Consider the following 20612-nt stretch of genomic DNA (forward strand, 5'->3'; position numbering starts at 1 on the left):
AAAACCAGGCCTCACTAAAATGTTTGACCCTGTCTTTCTTATAGGCCCCCTTTAAGTACTGAAAGGCAGCAATAAGGTCTCCCTGGAGCCTTCTCTTCTACAGCCTGAGCAACCACAGATTGAGATATTTCTGTCAGCATTGATGGAAGTTAGCTTTGAAGAACTTGCAGTATTTACTTACAGATCCCTACTGCTGCAATACAGTTCTGACCTTCAGAGACACCACTTCTGAAGAGCTCACAGAGCCTTTTTATTTTGTTGAATTTGATGAATGATGCCTGGCTTTCATTTCCCTGACAGACTGTTTATTTTCACCAGGTGTGCTTCAGGGCTGACTGTTTGTTTTTCTCCTTTATTAGAGAGATAGTTAGTTGTCAGTAAAATAACAATTACAGTATCTGCCCATTTATTGCCTCTTCTGGAATGCCAGATGTCAGAATACATCTTACAGAAAGAAGATAGAAACTTTATCTCTTTTTAGTCATAGTAGTCTTGAAAATATAAGGCAAAGTAGAATATGGCTTTTTTACATTCCATCTGAGTGAATCCTTCAGTAGTAAGCAACTATTTGCATACTCTTTATGTAAGCAAGCTCTAGCTAAACAGCCTCCACTAAATCTTGTGCAGTCTATTGCTGACTTGCAAGAATTGCTGGGAACTGTTACACCAATATGATCATCCATCTGGCAGAAAAACGCTGTAAACTGCAGTGCCATTAACACTTTTGTATAGCAAAAGCTTTGATGTGCTGGATCCATTCTGTACCTCAATGAATTATCCACAGTAAAAGAACAGTATGAGCAATTGTAGTCTGAAACACTCTTGTACAAACCTGCAGTTATAATTGGTAGTGAGAGACTGTGGGAAGCAGTATCTTTCAATGCTATCTCTCAAAAATATATCAAAATGATTAAACAAATTTCCCAAAGAATTTGAGGACTTGCTAATACTAGACCAATATTTGATTAAAAAAAAAAAAAACAACAAGCATGCAGCTTGCTGGTTTTCAATAATTAATGGCTTTCTTGAGTGCAGAAAAGTGAATTTGCCAAATTTGACCTTGGAGCAAAATAAAAACTAGAATATTGAACTTGTTTTGTTTTATGTAAACCAGAGCAACGAGTCATGTAATTGTCCTCTGTAGGAGTTTATTGAGAAGTCCTTAAATTTTTTGCAATTGCAGTGGCCCAACATGGACAACAAATTAATTTAACTCAACTTCAAATTGTTTTGCACTAGCAAGCCCTGTGACTCAACTTTGAGTGTCATCTGGTTGTCAGCCCACACTGGAAGTGGATTAACTTGGACGTGGGTTGGATTTGCCCTCCACAAAGTAGGCGTGGATGCCCTTGTGTCCTCTTGCAATTCTTGCAAGCCTACTAAGTGTTCTGAGTAGCTCCTTACAACTCACACAGCCAGGAATGCAGGAGCTCAGTGCAGACTGATGTGCTCTCTCCTGCACCAGGGGCATCAAGGCAGAATTTCATCTCCACTTTTAAATATTGTTGTACAACTGTGACCATCCCATGCAATTCAAGTTCGTGGGGAGATAACATGTCTTTGTGCTTATTGGTCCCAGTCATGCCTCAGACAACTGCATTGTGGTCATGTACTGGAAATGCTCAGTGTAACTGACCCCTGGAGAGGGGAACTTTATCTTTGCCAGGTGTCAGGCAGAAGTTTAACAGAGCTATAAAGTCAGGAGTCAGGCAGGTTCTGAACAAGGAGACAGCCAGGGCTCTCTGCCTTTGTAAAATGGAATAGCTGTGGTCACGCTGTATTGACTATTGCCTCTCAACAATACAGGGAGAGGTGTGATGCTCTAACATAAAAATCTTCTGCATCTCTTGTTAGAGGTGCCATATCAATTTCAAACCTTGTGGTAGTGTGAATAATATAACTCTTATGCAAACCCATGTGCTGCTGCAATGTGGAGTCATAGAAATCTTTAGTGAGCCCAAGTTAGAACAAGAAAAGCTTGGACTGCAGCTCTCTACCTCAACCAATAATGCTTCCAATTCCTGTAAGTGTTTAAGACTATGTAGAAATAGAACTTAATGGAAGGAGAAATTATGTACTTAGAGCCTTCCTGCCACACCACTGCTGGACTGAATGTATCATTTAGAGGTGATACAAATTCTTTATTCTTCTTTTAGAGTGATAAGAAAGCTCAGAAAAGTTATACTTGTCTTTCCACTGTGTGGGTTTTTACCACAGTCCAAAAATAATAATAAAGGATAAAAAATAACAGTATCACCTGATTGAAAGATTCTTAAGAAAGGTACTGAAGACAGCTCATGTGCTTTTTTTTGTTGTAGAATCAGTGTGAGAATACAGAAATGCAATTGATAGAGAAATAATTTAGCCTCCTTAAGCAAATGCTGTTCCAGCTTTGGACAGCCTTAGGACTCTGCAATAAAAATGTTTTAATGTGAACAACTGTGGTATTCACAACTATTGAGGTTTTATTATTAAAAATAATAAGTAATATACTGACCTGTCATTTTATTTGTCATTTGATGGTTTTATACTCTTCTCTTTCTATTTTGTAGCACAACTGTCATAATATCCAAGCAGGCCCTATAACAAAAAAGAGAATAATTATGTGAAAATAACTTTGTACATCAGAGTTCATTAAAGTTGAAGCTGTATAATATGAATGAGAGAGTGAATGCCTCAGTTACGAGTAACACTTTGTATGAGTTCATACTCAGGTAGGTAAGTGTTGTCCTGGTTTTGGCTGGGATAAAGTTAATTTCCTTTTTCACTGGTATATTGCTATGATTTTGTTTCATGTGTGGGTAATGTTGGTTACACACTGATGTTTTGGTTGTTGCTTAGCAATGCATGCCCAGAGTCAAGGACTTTTGAGGGTCTCAAGCTCTGCCCTTGAGGATTTGCACAGTGAGATGGGAGGGAGCATGGCCAGGACAGCCATGAACTGGCCATAGGGATATTCCATACCATAGCACATCATGCCCAGTATATAAGGTGGGGAAATTGGCCAGGAGGGGCCAATTGCTGCTGGGGAATGAGGTGGGGGGGATTGGTCAGCGAGTGGGGAGCAACTGCAGTGAGCATCACCTGTTTTCCTGTTACAATTACTGTCATCAGTAGTAGTAGTAGTAGTAGTATATTTTACTATTATTAGTATTATTAGATTTTACTTTGTTTAAATTATTAAATCATTGTTGTCTAAACCTGTGAGGCTTTTTCCTTTTCCTGCCATACCACAGCTGTGTGGTGCTGAGCTGCCAGCTGGGGTTAAACCATGACAGTGTATATGGAGCAACATTTTACTTTATCACACAAGTAAAATTTCTTATCTAAGAACATGGATTTCCCATTAACCCCTCCTGGATTTGAAATAGCAGTCTCTCTCTCTCTCTCTTTTTAAAATCACTTCACTTCATAGTGCCTGTTTCATGTAACTGAGATGATCTGATACTGCATGTTGAAGTGCAGGTCTCTTGCTTTCAGAAAACTCTTGATTGCTTTGCTGAAGTCAGCCATAGCAAGAAACATTTCTATGTTAAGAGTCTGGTTAGCTGCTCTCTAAAAAGCCATTTTCTTTGATTGTTCTGGGACTTCTTAAGGCAGACTCGAATTGATTCTCTTTTCTGGGCAAGGGTTCAGTGGAAGGTTTTGCAAACTTGGGGAGTGCATTGAATGCCTGGCAGTCCCGAAATGCTGCAAGTCCATACTGATCTCAGGAGATGTTCCTCTCTCTGTAGATGCAAATGTTCTTCTTGTCAGCATGTCTGTGGGTGTAAGTCAGGATCTTTAAAAAGTCCCAGCATTGTGGTACTTTTTAACCTCTTTCATCACCTCTCCAGGTGATCAGTGTTGCTTTACATCTTATGAAAGTATCTGTGGTGAATCTAAAAACTTTGAGTGGAAAAAGGCAACATTTCTTATTAACAGCTTTGTACCATTTTGGAGCACTGAGAGAACAAACCATTAGGAGCTGTCTTTGTATTTACCACTTTTGTGACAACAGAGTAGTTTTACTGTCTCTTACAGCAGTCCTGTAGCAGGTTTGCTGTTACCCAGCCACTCTGTAACAGGAGGAGACTCTTGGCTGGCAAAGAGGAGGTGCTTTCCAGTACTGGGGAAGTTACTTAGCAGAAAGTATTCAGTCTGCAGGGTTGTAGGGAGGTGATTAACTTTGATCATATAGTGTTTATCCCAAGACTGGAAGGATATCCCAATAATTACTGTGCTTAGGTAAAGACCAAAACCTGGTGACTGTCTCTAGAAGTAACAGATTTTTGTCAGTCTTCCTTTCCCAGACCTTTTATTGTCCTTGCTGAAAAGCTGTTCCTGTAGAGACTGTGCCAGTGATATAATTGTACTTATGGGTGGGAGGAAACCAATGGCATTTTTTCCATGTGTCCTGACAGTGCCTGAGAAACAGTGCTGGCTTAGAGGTCAGGATTGCAGAAGACATTAAGAGTGTTCCAAGAATTATGAGTGAACTGACATAGGCACACCCTACAACTATAATTAATGATCCCTGTGAATCAGGCAGGATATATGTGTAAAAATCCTTGACAGCTCTTCTGATTTGTGCAATGTAATATGCAGCATGTCGCCCTTCAGAAGTAATCCAAAATTGGACCTGACATTACTGTTTTTTGGGCTCTTTTTCACACATTGTCTCTTACAGGACTTCACAGAAGTAGCATTCCTTGAAGAAATGTTGCTTTCTTCAAACACAGTATCCCAGTTATTTACGCCTCTTCTCTTTCTCCCTCTCATTTCCGGTATTTGAAAATGTTGGAACAACTTTTTAATAAGTAAGATCTGACACAAGGCCTAAAGCCAGAAGAATTCTTAAAATGCCTAGAAGTGAAAATTAAATCTAAATAAAATTGCTACCATCATAAAAACCTTAACCAGACATCTCTTTTCCAGTGCTTTTCATCATTTTCCTTGTTGAGAGAACCAAGTAATTTAAAAGCTTAGAACAGTTAGAAAGAACAGGTGAAAAACAGCAGAGGAAATCCTTTCCAACTGCTCTGGCCTGTGCCAATGGACACATAGAATTCATGAGGAAGGAGGTGATTTTGTCTCTGCTCTGACCTGATTTCTGAGAAATCAGTTTATACTTGTACTTTTCAGGAAGACTGAATCCTGGAAGTCTTCTTGTCTTTTAAGATTGAACAAACCCTTATGCAGGAGATGTACTGTTTTAGTAGAGCTGGTTGGGTTTTGACAAGAGAACTTCTGCTCTGTAATGTTGCCATGTTCATGTCAGTGGTGTTTCTCAAACATCATTTGACACTGGGGCTAATAGTAAGCAATTACAACAACTTGTGCCCATGCTGCTAGAGGTTCTTACTCCTAAGGATAGGATGGTTGTGTTATGCCATTTGTGGAAAATAGCCCCCAGCCTCTGCTCATTCCTGAAATATACCTGGAAGTTTCTGAGGAACTGTTAGGTGACCCAGGTCAGTGGGCCATGAAATCTCAGGGGTGATTTGATAGTACAAACAACTGAGTTCCAGCAGCTGAACCTTGGTGGCAGTGGTTAATTTAATGGTGTGGACAGCAGTGGAGAATGGATGTTCTTGGAACCACATGCAGTCCTCTTTTCAGAATGGGTGACATCAGATGACCTTCAAAGGGCTGAAAAATCCCACATTTTACAAGCCAAATAGACTCCATCCTTCTGCTCTTCTAACCTTGCTACTTACAGCATTTTCTTGAGAGAAATCCAATATCTGGATGCTGCTGCTGAGGGATTCTGTAGGTGGTGTACACTTGTATCTAAACAATTTTGAGGGTAGGTAGGTATTTTTTCACCTGACTCCTTGGTTTCCACATTTCAATTGAATACATTGATACACAAAGTACGTAAGACTCTGGGATTCAGTACCTGCTAGTTGTGACCTTGCTAACTCTCTTGAAGTTCAGGCTGCCTGATTTGCTGCTCTGTACCTTCATGGAATAGAATCACAGTCACTGTGGTTAGAAGGAACTCTGAAGGTCATCTTCCAACCTCCTGCTCAAAGCAGGGCTCACTAGAGCAGATTGTCCAGAGCTGTGTCCTGTCAGCTGTATCTCCAAGAATGGAAACTCAGCAACTTTTCAGAACCTTTGTTCCAGTGTTTAAGCACACTCAAAAAAGGTTCTTTACAATTAAATGGAATTTCCTTTGTTTCAGTTTGTGGCCATTGTCTCTTTATTCCTTCTGTTAGGTGTTTACATATGTTGGAAAGCTCCCCCTGAGCCTTCTCTCTTCCTGTCTGAGCAATCTCAACTCTCTCAGCCTTTCCTTACCTTACAAATGCCCCAATATATTAATCATCTTTGTGGTCTTTTGTTGATCTTGCTCCAGTATGTCTGTGTCTCTCTTATACTGGGGATTCCAGAACAGGACAAAGCATTCCAGGTGTGGCCTCATCAGGGTCATGTAGAAGCTAAGGATCACCTCCTTGGACCTGCTGGAAATGCTATATCCTACTGCAGCCCAGGAAAGTCTAGAATTCTCAGTAACCAGGGTTCCAACAGCTGACCTTCTTGGCTGAAAGGGCACATTTCTGGCTTACATACAGCTTGGTATTCACCAGGATCCCAGGTCTTTTTTTGCTCACTGAATAATGAAAATGTTTCTTACACCATTATGAATGGATCTTATGTGATCTGATCCTTATCATTTAAGTAGAACACGGCTGCTGAGAGCAGATACAAGGTCCTGAGGCCATGACTGGGAGTACCTATGTCTTGCTGTATGATGCAGAAAGAATCTTGGCTTGCCCATTTTCAAAGGTCATCAGAAAATAGCTTGGGAGCAGACAGGAAATAACTTGATTTAGATCAGCTTCTTATGCAACTGTGCCAAAGGATTTGTAATTGATACTTCAATCTATAGACAGCTGTGATCCTACATATCATCCAGCTGATTTAATTCAGGGGTATTTACAGGAATTCATACTGTCAGTGCTCACATATGGCTTACCGGGGAGCTTTGTAGTTGAGAAAACTGCAGAAAAGAGCTTGTTTCAGTGGGAAGAAAACAGAAAAAAGCTGGTGAGGAAAACCAAGCAAAATGGGTATCACAAAGGTGACACAAAGGAGAACATTACAAAGAAATATTAGTGACTTGAGTGAAGAGTATTTACATATCTGGATATTTGATTTAGAATTTTAATTATGCACTGGAAGATGAAGTAAATTATTTAATAATATCTGTTGTCACTTTTTTGGTTTATATTGATGCTCTTCAGCTCTTGATATCTGAATATTGTTACATGCTGGAGTTTCACAAGACATGTCTACAACCCAGGAAAGAGAGTTAAGCCTAAATGTTTATTTATAACAAAGAAACAAGAAATTGTCTTTTGTGCATAATCAAAATCACATTTGAAACTAACCCTAAAATGATTTGGCTTTTGTATTGAAGACTGAGTGCAAGCTAATGAATGGAGATGAAGATAAACAATTTAGTACTTGACTGAGGATTCAATTTGTGGCTCAGTACTCAAAAAACATTCTCTAGACTCTTGTGGTTTAGGAAAGTTTTGCCAGGCTGGAAATGATGTTTTCCTCCTCTGTTTTCTTTGTATGTGTGTGTGTAAACCAGTGGAAAAATTATTGTGTATATTTGTGTCTGAGCACTGATACAAGTGACAGCACCTTCACTCAACCTGTCGGAATAGTCCCTCTCTGCATGAGTAAAGCATCTCGCCCTGCGCTTAACCAGTGTGTCACTGGTTCCTAATGCATATTCTGTGAGTGAAAGAACTGTGCTTAAACACTGTGACATCTGCTCAGGGTGTGTGAGGGTGAGATCTGCTCATCTCCTGGCTGAGGGTTAGTCTGCAGTGTTACTGTAGGAAATTTCCATGATGATCGTTTCCAGAATTCTCCTCTATAAAAATTATCACCGGCAAATTGCCAATAAGGGTTATAATACATTCACTAGCCACAGTTGTTGCTTTTTCTCTAATCTGATTTTATAGGTTGATTAGTGTTTGTTCAACTCAGTGCCTCTTTAAAGAAAGACTTAAAGGTGGATCATGTCATGCATTCAAATGTGTCCTCTCCATTTATTCTTTCTGAAAACAAGGTGTAACTGAAGATTCATACATAATACAGTGATTTAATGTTTGCTGTTCTGTCTGAAAGGAAAAATTTAATTTATAGTAGAAAGAAAACCCACTGAAGCTATCAGAAAGCCAATATAATATAAAGCAGAAAAACACCCCATATTACCTGAGGTTTGGGAATTTACTGGTACTTGTTTGATTTATATAAATTTCCTTGTCTTCCTTCTACTTTTTCCCACGCTTTTTTCCCAAGGCCTTTTTGAATGTTAGATCTCATGCAGAGATAAAGAGCTCTCCACTACTGCTGCCTCCCTCTTGTACAGACACCAATAAACTGAGCTCCTCTGAACAGTCTCTTCCAAAAACTCCATTTCCAGAGCACAAGGACCTGAGAATCACCCATTTCACTGCTAGGCGGTTCTGATTGTGAATTAGCTTCATCTTTTAACTAGTGTTTCATTTTAATTAGTTTGGGTTTACCTTGCAGCACTTTTTTCTTGTTTTGCCCCTTCCTGCTAAATCAAATCACATTGGAAATGGCAGAATTTTTCTGCCATTTTAAAATGTTGATGAAATTCCTATCACAAGCAGCTCTAAGTATTGCTATAGTCACTGGAAGCCATCCACTGACCTTAGGCTCAGCTGTAGCTAAAATTAGTCAACTTTGTTTTTGTTAATTAGTTGCTAAATCACAAGCTTTTGGGGAATGAGAGAGTATTTTGTCCCAAGCTCTTTTTTAGACATCTGCTGCTGAACAGCCAGTGAGTGACACACACAGATCCCATTATGCCTAACTCAGGTCCTAGGTGTGATGCTCTGGATTGAAAAGTGAACTCCTAAATTATGATCCAGATTAGTCCCTTTTGTGGTTTCTGAAAAAGCCTGGAGGCACCTGAACATCTTGTTTCCCTTTTTATTTTAGCCATGGATTTACCTCAGTGCCTGCAGCTGATTCTTTATGCATGCCCAACATTTTCCCAATCTGAGCAGGAAAGCAGAAGGGAAAATAAGTCTGGCTTCCCCTTTAGACTGAGGGCTTTCAAATCCTCCTCCAAACCATCCACCTGCCAGGGCAGTTTGCCCTTTCTCTAGCATGTAGGAAAGGGAGGGCTGGGGTGGGTTCTCTGTGTCTGGTCTTGGAAAGAGGCGGGGAGCTGGCAGAGCTTGGAGCCCTTGCACCCTGCCCAGAGATTGCCAAGTGCATCACAGGAAGGTCAGTGCAGCCCCAGCTCAGCAGGACCTGGGCCAGCCCCCTGCCTGGAGCAGGAGCTGGGCATGTTCTGCTGGAAGTTTGAAGATGACCTGTCTCCATCTTTTTGGAAGAGCTCCCTTGCTCCTAGCTATAGCAGTTATTTTATTAAAAAAAGTTCCCACAACATTTTCCTGCACTTTGTAGTGGAAAACAAGCTTTTGTTTTGCTTGGGAGAATGAGACCCAAAGCTAGAGCCAGGGGCTGGGCTGCATGTTCCTTTTGGGCCACAGTGCTGGGCTGCAGCCTCTGGTAAGGCTCCTGCACATTGGTTTTGGGTCATTATTATTAATATTATTGTTGAGCCAGATTCTGGAGGTACAGAATACAGAGTTTAAAAAATAAGGTCTGGATTCTGTTACAGGGATGAGTTGCTTAAAAAGTAGCTACAATCATTTGTTGCTTAGGTATCTGGGGTTTTTTTCTGATCCAAAATGACTGTCTCACAGTGTTCTACAGGTCAAGTGTAACTATTAAATAGGAGGAATACACCAGCCTGTCTCAGTCTCTCTGCAGGCCTCTCAATGTCCCTGGGCCTTACCCGGGTCGGCAGAGAGTGGGGGGTGCAGCCCCACCACGGCCGACTGCGGGGAGACACTCTCTGTGCCCCGAGGGTGCTGAGGGCACTCAGGCTGGCTGCCTTCGCTGCAGCAGAGACGACCGAGACGTCGGTGGAAGAGGAAAGGGGCCGACTCCCAGCAGGGGGTATTCCAAGGTTTTATTAAGGAGTCCCGAAGGAGCTCCTATACCTCAGGGGCCTCCTGCTGAGAGCCCCGGGGGAATGTCCGGAGCTCACATTTAAAGGGGGGAGGAAACTAACATAGATAAAATCCTACTGACCAATAGGTATCTCTGGGGGATGGGTGCTGGGGGGACAGACATACAAAACAGCGTATGGGGCAGGACTTGGGGGGCTGACCTCTGGCCTCTGGCTAATCACTCGACAACTTGGACCGAAACTTCTGGATAAGGGGCTGGGATGTCGAGGTGACTGACAGAGAGCCAGGGTGGGGGTTTTGGAGATCTTATCCCGGGAAAGGGATAACACAAGTAGAGGGAAAAGGAGGGGGGGGGGGGGGGGGGTACAGTCTGGGATAAACCATTTGGGAAGAACATGGGAATACAAAACAAACTACTTTAAAGTATTACAAAATATAAGAACGCACTACAACACCAGCCAAATAAAATCCTTATGTCCTGATTCTCCTCACAGCTACAGTAATAAAAGCTGGAAGAAATGCAAAGTTTGGTGTACTGCTAAGCCAGCAGTGCAACAACAGGTTATTGCCTGTGTCTGTTAGACTGTGCATATCATTGAGTAGAGGTAACTTTTACAAATGGAAATTTATTTTTCCCTAGGTTATAAAATGGGCAGTATAGACAATAAGTTCAAGGCATATCAGAGGAGATGTGTGCCACCTGACATGTGCCAGGCTTCTAATTCAAGTCCCCAAAGAGCAATGCTAGAGCAAAACATACATCTGGAGAGATGTGGCTGGTTCCTCCTTCAGGTTAGGAGAGTTGAAGCAGTCTACAGTGCTTAACCTGCATGTTGCTTTTAATTTTCCATTTTTATTAGTATGAATTATTAACCACATGAATATTAACGAAAAAACTTTCTCAATTTTATTTTTATTTTAAAAATGAAGGATTAAGCTGGTATGGGTGTGGAAGACAGCATCACTGCAAGCTGCTTGGAGATAGCAATGTGGAACAGGAGAGACCTAGAGATACAGACTGGGAAGTGTTTTAATACTGTATGTACCTCAGCATTGGGATATGAAATCTTATTTTAATATTTAATAACATTTTAATTTTTCTCTTTTTCTTTTAAACAAAGCAGCGATTAGAAAATCTTATTAGCAAATGTAAGTTCTCAAATTCTGGAGTGCTGCTGGAGCTTTGATGGCCCACAGACCTTCTGCAATGCAGTACAGTAAGCTGTCTGCTCACATTATGTCGGTCCTCTATGCTTCCCACTAGTTTGGCACTAAAAGAAACTCAGAAAATGAATTAAACATGTTTCAAAGACTTCTTCTTTGTGTAGGTTTTTGCCTAAATGCTGTGTGGCAGTTAGAGTAATCAGGAGGAAGAGGGGCTGGCTGTCCCCAGCAGAATGAGTCAGATGGTCCCCAAGATCTGCTTGCGAGGCGTGACTGTGGTGGGTTGATCTTCACCTGACACCAGGTGCCCCCCAGGTCTCTCCTCTCCTCCCCTCAGCAAGGCGGGGGAAGGAAATAAGATGGAAAAAACCTCGTAGGCTGAGATACAGGCAGTTTACTAAAATAAAATGTGACACTCAGGCAAAGGAAAAACCCCAAAGATTTAATTCTCTATATCCCATCAGGAAGTGATGTCTGGTGACTTCCTGGGAAGCAGGACTTCAGCACATGTAGGGGTTGTTCTGGAAGGCAAACATATTGAAATAATGAAGGTACTCCTTTCCTCTTCTTATTTCTTAGCTTTTATGTCTGATCATATGTCATGTGATATGGAATATCACTTTACTCAGTTTGTGTCAGCTGTCCTGGTTGTGTCCTTTCCCAAGATTTTGCCCATCCCATGCCTGCTGGTGTGGGGGGAGATGTTGGAAAGACAGCGTGGATGCTGTGGGAGGGAGCACTGCTCAGCAATAGCCAAAACACTGTGTTCTCAGTGGCTTCCCAGCTGCTGCCACAAAGCACAGGCTCTGAGGGCTGCTGAGGGGAAAATGAGCTCTGCCTCAGCCAGACCCAACGCTTGAAAACAATGAAGGATTTTGCTTATAAATGGATTGTCTTCTGTGTGATGTCAGGGATTTCCCAATTCCACTTGGGTTAGTCACTTCAAGAATGAGTGTTGGGGTCTTTTGGTGTGTGTTTGTTTATGGTTTTCTTGTGGTAATAAATGATCCCTTTTTTCTGCAAGAAATCTGATTTTTGTAAGGTCTGCCATTAGGAGTTACAGCAAAAGTTCTTGTTTGAGTTTGTTTTAAAGACTTCAGTCAAAGTCTAATGCTTTCCAAATCATCTTTCCCTTTCCTAATCTGTTCTGTGTAGAAGCTGTACATTATAATATAGGAATGTATGTTTACTCCTGAATAAATTTACAAGACTCTTGCCAGCAAGAATGATCTAATGTGATTTTTAAAAAATTAATAAAGAAAGGGGATATATAGTGCATAATGTGATGCACAGGGAGCAACATTATATTAACAAGGAATTGAAGAACTGCGTGTCCTGCTGATGCTGAACAAAACCAAACGTGTTGACAGATTCACTCACTCCATCATGAACAGGAAAGACCTTGGGGATGTTTATTTGAATAGGGGCACCATAAATCTAGCACACAGGTACCAACAAACAATAGTCCTAGGGTTTTTTCCTAAAATATACGATGTGCAATATAATAAAAGCTCGTTATTATATGTCAGTATTATGTCTGTATATAGCTGTCGATAATATATAATTTTGTATGTTCAGGAAGTAGGGTAGCAGATGTATGTACAACAAGCAATGTTGATTTACAGACTGCCTGCTAAAGGTTTACATTTATCCTTAATTTACTTTGTGGGTCCTATTGGGTCCTTCCTGAGAGCACTAAAAATGGTTGTCTCACATTTTACAGTATGCTTGAAAAGTGCTGTAATATGATTTGTGCCTGAATTTATATTTCAGAAGGGAATTCAAGTTATTACTATTTCCTCCTATTAAAATCATCAGGTGCTGAATATGTTCATCTGAAAAACAGGACCATCTAATAGTCTTTTACTCAAGACTTGTAAGAAATCAATATAGTTCCCATCAGTACAGTAAATTACCAACTGAACCACTTCCAGTAATCATGATACACAGTCTCTCATTAACCCTTTCCCTTCTCTGTAATGAGATTTGTATTCTAATATTGTTTTAGAATAAAGATATTTTTGAATATATCTGTAAATCATTAGACACTAGAGTAATTAATACATTAATTTAAAAAAATTATAACTAAGGCTCTTACGTATCTCTAGCAGTTCTGCTTAAGACTTTCATTGATGATCTGGACAAAAGGACTGAGGGCATTTTTGGTAAGTTTGCAGACAACACCAGGTTGGGTGGGAGTGTTGATCTGCTGGTGGGCAGGAAGGCTCTGCAGAGGGATCTGGACAGGCTGGGTTGGTGCCCCAAGCCCAAATGTATGGTTCAACAAGGCAGAGTGCCAGGTCCTGCACATGGGTTACAACAACCCTACCAGAGAAGATTTATATTGGATATTAGGAAAAGCTTCTTGCCAAAAATCCTTGGAATAGGCTGCCTAGGGAAGTGGTAGAGTCACCAACCCTGGAGGTATTTAAGAGGCATGTGGCTGTGCCTCTTAGGGCATGGTTTAGGGTTGGTCTTGACAGTGCTGGGTTAATAGTTGATCTGAAAGGCTTTTTCCAGCCTAAATGACTCTGTCATATAAGGATGTGTGATCCCACGATGTATGCAATTAATTAATTCCTTGGAAATGTGTGGGTAAGTCAAGGAGCAGGAATTGCTTGCTTTCGTTATGGCAGGAGTTGGGAGTCAGGAGAATTTCACTTCTGGAGAAGGATTGTTGTCTTCAGTTAATTTTCAACCTGGACTCTTAAGCTACTTGGCTGGAAGTACCAGGGACAAAGAAGCATACTTTTAAATTGCAGTTCCTAAATTGAATATTCCAGGTCCATGCTCTGTTAACTCACTGTCTTTCAGTATTCTTACATGACTTCACCATTACTGCTGGTTTTTTGATTTTGCTCAGTAGCATAAATCCAGCGTGGTTGTGACTGAGCTGATGGATGTGCCTGAGCCTGTGTCAGGAGCACAGCAGCCTCAGAGAGAGAGGCCTGGGGAGAAGCAGCTGGGGGCAGCTACCTGGGAGACATCCCTGGGAAGAGGCAAGGAGGACTGAGTGTCAGAAAGACATCTGCTAATTGAAATTTCAGAGGCTGTCGTTGAACAGGAGATACATAGCACAAAGGACTGTATCAGAATTAAGAGAATAGAAATTGACAGTGGTAGATGATAGAATATAGAGGGAATTGGGAAAGGCAGGACCAAGGTGAGAGGAAGTTACATCAAACTAAGTAATCTGAATTAAATAGCTTGACACATGCAACACTGACATCTTAGTAAGTTTGTCAGAAACAAATTTAGAAAGAAAGCCATGTTTTGGCTGTTGCTAGTTTTATATTTGATAATGCAGCTAAGTTAAAGATTCTGTTGAGTTACTTTTCTTTCATATTCTGTTCATGCTTGTGGTTCGGAAGTGTGGAGGAAGGAAAGATGGGATGGTGCAAAAAACTGAGACCTGAGAAGGGCTTTATGGAAATAAACTTGTTTCATTGTGGATTTATTCGCAGAAATAAAAATAGTCATCACTTCATCTTGTCAGAACTATAAACAGACATCATGTTGAAACAAGGGATGCAGATAATATTCAGAAAGTGCCTTTGTTTACATAGCTGCCTCTTTGAGTTTGATCAGATGTTTATTGACCAATATTACAGTGTTTTCTTTGAGAAACTCTATTATAGAATGGGTGTCATCCAGTTCCAGCAAATAATGAGTGAGAAAGAGACAGAGAATCATCTTTGATGGTACTAACAAATAAAAGTGGGTCCAAAGCTAGTTTGATACATGAGCAAATTGACACCTGAGCCTTCCTGTAAACCAGGTTTCCTGTGCTTCCCCTGTAGATATCCTGGAGTCATGGGCTTCTTCCATTCATGTGTCTTACCAGAAGGTAATTCCTATGGCCTCATGGAGGTTTACTGATTTTGTTAACAGGATGAGAAAGTACAAGAATGCTGGCTCAGATGTTGGAGAACTTCCCCAGCAGGAGATCTTTAATATTCTTCAAGGTTAAATAGTCTTCTCTGCTTCTCCTGGTCCCTATCATTAGAAACTATTGTTCCTTCTTCTTTATTTCTGTACCAGAATACTTTGTGTCTCCTGTCTATTTTAGCTGGTCCCCAGCTGAGATTTTTTCATCACATCAGAAGTACCAGGAGGTGCCAGTGGCAATTTTGGGAGCTGCTTAGGCTGGCAGCTGCTCTTATGCTAGCAGGTAGATCAATGAGGTGTTTGCTGCTATGGTAAGTCGGATGAAAAATGAATCCATTTTTACTTTTAAAGCAAGTAAGTCTTCCCTGATTGGTGACATATTAGATACCTGAAGGGGGACAAAGAGGATGGTAATGCAAGTTGCAGTTTACCAAGAGTCTGCATTAGTCTTAGGGCTAAAATGATTAGTAAGACAAATCAGATCTAGCTGCCTTTGCAGGAAGAGCTGTAGATTTGCCACAAGGCATTGATGACAAAGTGGCTAATGTGTCTGGTTGACTAGTGATGAGACAGGCATGAGAAGGAGAGACAGGGTCTTAAATTCTCATGGGAAAAGCAGAAAATGTAGGACTGTAGAAGATCTGATAGGTTATCCAGAGAAGCATCAGGAAGTTATATGAAGTTTGCTCTGAAAATTTGATTGATTTCTGGTTTGTGCTGTTTCTTTTAAAAGATATTTCTGAACTCAGCATCTTCAATTGTAATCACACCCATTTGTTCTCTTTTCAAATCAGTTCCCTAATATAGTCAGGGATTATATGTATTTTATATATATAGTATATATATTCAGTCTAATAGTTCTTCTCTTTTGCCAGTGTTCATCTCCCCCCACTGCCATCATGAGGCTAGTCTCATTCTGTAGATGATTATTCTATTTCTGCCTCCTCTCATAATTTTGCCATTCCTCACTATGAAATCATAGCCTCTGTCTCTGCCCATTCTTGTTTGCATTCTTTCCTGAGTATATGATGAGAGTTTTATACTTGTGTCTCACCAGCACCTGAACAATGATGTTTATGCCTGTGTCTCTGTCATGGAAATTTCTTACAAGATATGTCCAAGGCAGTCAAGAGAAGCCAACAATCACCCTGTTTAAGCAAGAGGAAAGCTGTGATCAGACTGTTTCATGTAAACACAAAAGCACCACGTTTGAAAAACTAGAGAAACACACTGTTATCTATTAACTAAGAATAAAATGGCATTTGCAGCATTTAAGTCTAAACTTGAAACATTTTTCATCTTACATAATTAGGGGCTTAGTAAATCTCATTTTCCTGTTTTTTCAGGTTTTACAAGTAAGTAAACTGAACATCTTGTCTTGATGTTCAGTATAGGTGCAAGATCAAGATCAGGTATACCTTTCATACTGTACTTGGAAGACAAGGTCACCTGTCTTGGCCATATTTCACACCATCATTTGTTCCCACTTGTGGTTTATTATTTTCATCAGCTTTAAATTACTCATAGTTTTCATCAGGGTTTTGTGTCAGATCAGCCTCTCACTGCTATCTGCTCTTGTTTCCCTGTATTTCTTCAGTTCTTTGCACTTGTTAAATAAGCCCTTTCTTACCTGGCCCTTTGCCTCCATTGAAAGTGTTCTTTCAAGGCTGCTTGTGAGGTGTCCCTCTGTGTGTCTGTACACTGGCACTTGGGGGAAGAGCAGAAGGATATAGCAGTGCAGGGAGGGCTGAGCATTTCTCATTAGGTACAGCAGTGTGTGCTGCCTTCCTTGCTCAAGGGCCAATGCCAGCCCCATTGGACCAGTGCTTATACTCATGCTAATGTTCTGTGGCATGCAATGTTTCTCCCTCCATTCAGATTTTCATCTAATCCCAGCTTGATTCAATGAGATCTGTAGCAGCTAAGTCATATTAGAAAAAATTAGGCCATCAATCTATTATTAAGCTGGAAAGTGTTTTATAGTTTGTGTTTGCCCTCAGGGTAGCTCAGAACATTCCACGGCAGATCTGCCCTGAGTATGAGAGGGCTGGGGTTTAGGTGTTAAAAGACATGTGCAGATACTGAGGGAGTTGTGGAGTTTTGTTTAAAACATTTGGTTTCCAGCCTTCCAGCTAGCCTGAACCAAGGCCTAGGTGTTTGTCACTGGGACCCTTATGGTTCTCTTAGTTTAGGTGCTTTTGAAAAAAATGTTCTGTTTGAAAAAAATGTTCCTGCTGGGCAGGTAACTATTACATCTAAGAGGTGGTGTCTGTTCTGTAGTGTTGGGAAATTTTCCTGCAATGGTAGTTAAGTTTATTCTACTTGTGTCTGAGCAAAGATCAGTATATACTCTTAGAAATGTTCTGCTTTTGATAATATATCTGCACTCTGAAAATTAAAAATCTACCCCCAATTTTTACTGCATAGCTGTCTCTCTGTTTAACCATGTTGCTTGATAAAATGGCCATCTTTTGTGTATTCTTAATAATTTCCTTTGTTAATCTCAGCTTTTTAAAAGAAAATAGGTATTTAGATCAAGATCCTTCATGCAGGTTAGTTCACAGAACAGATGATGTTGGAAGACATCACTGGCAATCATCTACTCAAAGCAGGGACAAGTCCAGCTCAGGACCCTGTCAAACAGATTTTGAATGCTTCCAAAGACAGAGACTCCACAAATTTCTGGACAGTTGGCTTCAATGTTCAATAACACAGAGTTCTTAGCACAAAATGATTACTCTTTCAGATATGCATAATACACAAAGCAAGACAGGGAAGCATCCAAAAGCATTAGCTGATTGTCAGGATCTTGGCCTTAGTGACTAATTGGCTTTAGTGACTGGTCCAGGCGCTAAAAATATCTTTTCAAAGGCATGATTTAGTGTCAGAATGAAAATTATTCCACTTGTGACTTGGATGTTGTTCTTCTAGGTGTTGAGGGGGGAGAAGGTATGAGGAGGATTGAATTTTCACGATCAGGTCCCTTAGTGCATTCTTGAAATGCCACATTTGGATGTTTGCTTTCTCACCTCATCACTGCCTGAACATGTCACTTTGGATTTGGTGTAAGAAAGAGTTAATTTAAGTCAATTTGTGCAAGCTGCTACAGAGAGTATGAGTCAATAGCATCATGCTTTGAGCCTAAGCAGCAGAGAGCTGACATGCCAAGAGTTGAAAAGAGACATTTCTGTTTTGTGCACACTCAACTTCCAAAGGCAGTGGCTGGGGTAGAAAAACGATTTGAATATGAACTAAAGAGTTGCCCAGAGGAAGGAAAGAGTAATGACTGTATCTATGGCCAAAAAGAGGTGGAGGGCACTGGATGAGATGCATGGTCTCTGTCTGTCCTTTCATATTACTGTTGCTGACTCACTGCCCTAAGATGACAGGTGTTGGCACTCTTTAAACTGGTTTCTTGTGTTTTTATTTGCTTTCAGTTGCTAATTTGACATTACAGACCATACTCTTGAACTGTTGTACATCCTTTATAAATTGCTTTAAGATATTTTAGTGTGATAAGACAATATAAAAATTGAAGTCATTATTGCTGCCTTTATCACCAGGAGAATTGGACAGCTGGCATTGATCTGCAAGAGACTTAATTTCAATAGTTTGTAATTACATTAACCCTTAGAATTCTTCTTTTCTGTGATTTCAAAGAAAGGTTTCCTAGTCAAAAGGTCATCCTTTGTAGTGTGTAGTGTTTGAGAGATGCAGAAGGGCTGAACATCTATGAATGCTGTCATTTTTATCTGATCAATAAGATCTTGCTTTATTAATAGTAATATCCCAGTATTTTACATTGTGTTATATCAAGATCCTGTGGAACTGCTCGTGAGTGAAATACAGCAGTTTGTGAAAGGCATGCTGCTAACTCCTTGGTTTGGAGCAGATATTCTGTGCCCCTTTAAATTTTTGGCATTTATCTTAAATTTTTTAATTAAAATAATTATAAAAATTTTCTACTCCTTGCTAGTTTGCAAGGAAAGACATTGAGTAAGGGCCTTATCTTGCTGTGTTGAGTAACACTTTCTAAGGAGCTAAATTGTACCATTCATCCAAAAGCCACAGTAATGGTAGTACAGAGGCTGCTGTGTTGCAGAGGGAATAACTTGTTCTTTGCTATCTTCTCCTGGTTTCAGAATAAGGCCTGAGAAGTCAAAGAACGGGTTTTTCATAATTAAAAAACAGAGGAGGTAAAAAGTTGAACCTGTTTAAAAAAGTGAACCAAACAGGTCATTTTCAAGGTAGTAGCCATGTAGCTCTAGTTTGATTTGTTTTCATTGGCCAGGGCACCTTTAGATGGCAAATGTGCACAGTGGCAATAAGAGTCAGTAGGGGGCTGCACAATACTCCTCCCTGTACTACCCCACAGCAGTGGGCAAGACCAAAGAAAGTAAGTTTTCATTTTCTTCCTAGGGTAAAATTCTGCTTGATGCTTTGTTTCTCTGCTTGGTTCAAATAATTCCTTACTGTTGGCTCAGCCAGTGTACAGCCTTGCTCCTGTTTATTTATAGCATAGCCATGCCCAAAAGATGGAGTCAGAGTTCCACTAGCAAAATCGTAGATTGTTTGATTTTTTTAACATCTACAATCTGCCTGGGCCTGTGTTTCAACATTAACCTAATACTAAAGATAAGTCACAAACTGGGAGTGAATGCCTGCAAAGACCATAGGCAGATGGTTTTTATAGTCGGACAAAATATTTTTTGGGAGTGTTTTAGATATAATTGATAGAAATCTCTGGAGCTTTTTTTCCAATTTTGCTGTGATAGTTTGCTTTTAAGAGGGATTTGGAAGGCTGAACCATGAAGTACAGAACCATCCTGGGAAATGGTGCTGATAAACTATAGACATATCTGAATTGCAACAATATTTGTCCCTGATAAAACTTAAATTGATTTAATTTGTAAAACCCAGTCATTGGTTTTCACTCATTTCTTGACATGATGTTTGAAAATAGGTGAGAGTCTATTTAGGCACCTATGTCAGTTGTAGACTTACAGGGGTTGTCCTACCCATGGGAAAACAACTGGCCCTTAAGAACAGCAACTGGCTGTCTAAAATGGCACAAGATTCCTCTTTTACATGCCTCTATCTCACAAAGTACCAAAACAATACAGAAAAACAATAGAAAAGGGAGGAGTAGCACATAGGTCTCTAACAGTTAGGGAGTACCTAACAGATGGAACAATGTCTGCTCAGAATAAGGTATTTCAGGGCTGAGAATTTTTTCTGTAGTGAATTATCATGTCAGAATGAGCCTATTGCACTAATGGAAATTCTTGGGTGATTTTTGTTCTTGGCTTTTTCTTCCAGGCCGTGCTTTGCTGAGACTTACTGACAAAAAGCTTGAACGAATGGGCATTGCCCAGGAAAGCCTGAGACAGCACATTCTGCAGCAAGTCCTTCAGCTGAAGGTGAGAGAAGAAGTCCGAAACCTCCAGCTGCTTACACAAGGTATGGAAAATATGGACACTTACTGAGATCACATTGGGGAAGTTTGCCTGAGGGCAAAAAAGGTGACTTGATGTTCTT

General features: G+C 40.4%; 1 protein-coding gene across 1 annotated transcript in view; it reads left to right on the forward strand.

The window, feature by feature from the left end:
- Positions 1-20612, forward strand: part of SAMD12 (sterile alpha motif domain containing 12) — a 175200-nt gene that overhangs the window by 62089 nt on the left and 92499 nt on the right. The window contains exon 4 of the mRNA XM_071421690.1: positions 20394-20534. Coding sequence (XP_071277791.1) covers positions 20394-20534 — 141 coding nt within the window. The remainder of the gene's footprint in view (positions 1-20393; positions 20535-20612) is intronic.

This window comes from Agelaius tricolor, unplaced genomic scaffold, assembly GCF_023055355.1.
Source record: "Agelaius tricolor isolate 1412-34295 unplaced genomic scaffold, bAgeTri1.0.p SCAF_2, whole genome shotgun sequence".
Lineage (NCBI taxonomy): Eukaryota > Metazoa > Chordata > Aves > Passeriformes > Icteridae > Agelaius > Agelaius tricolor.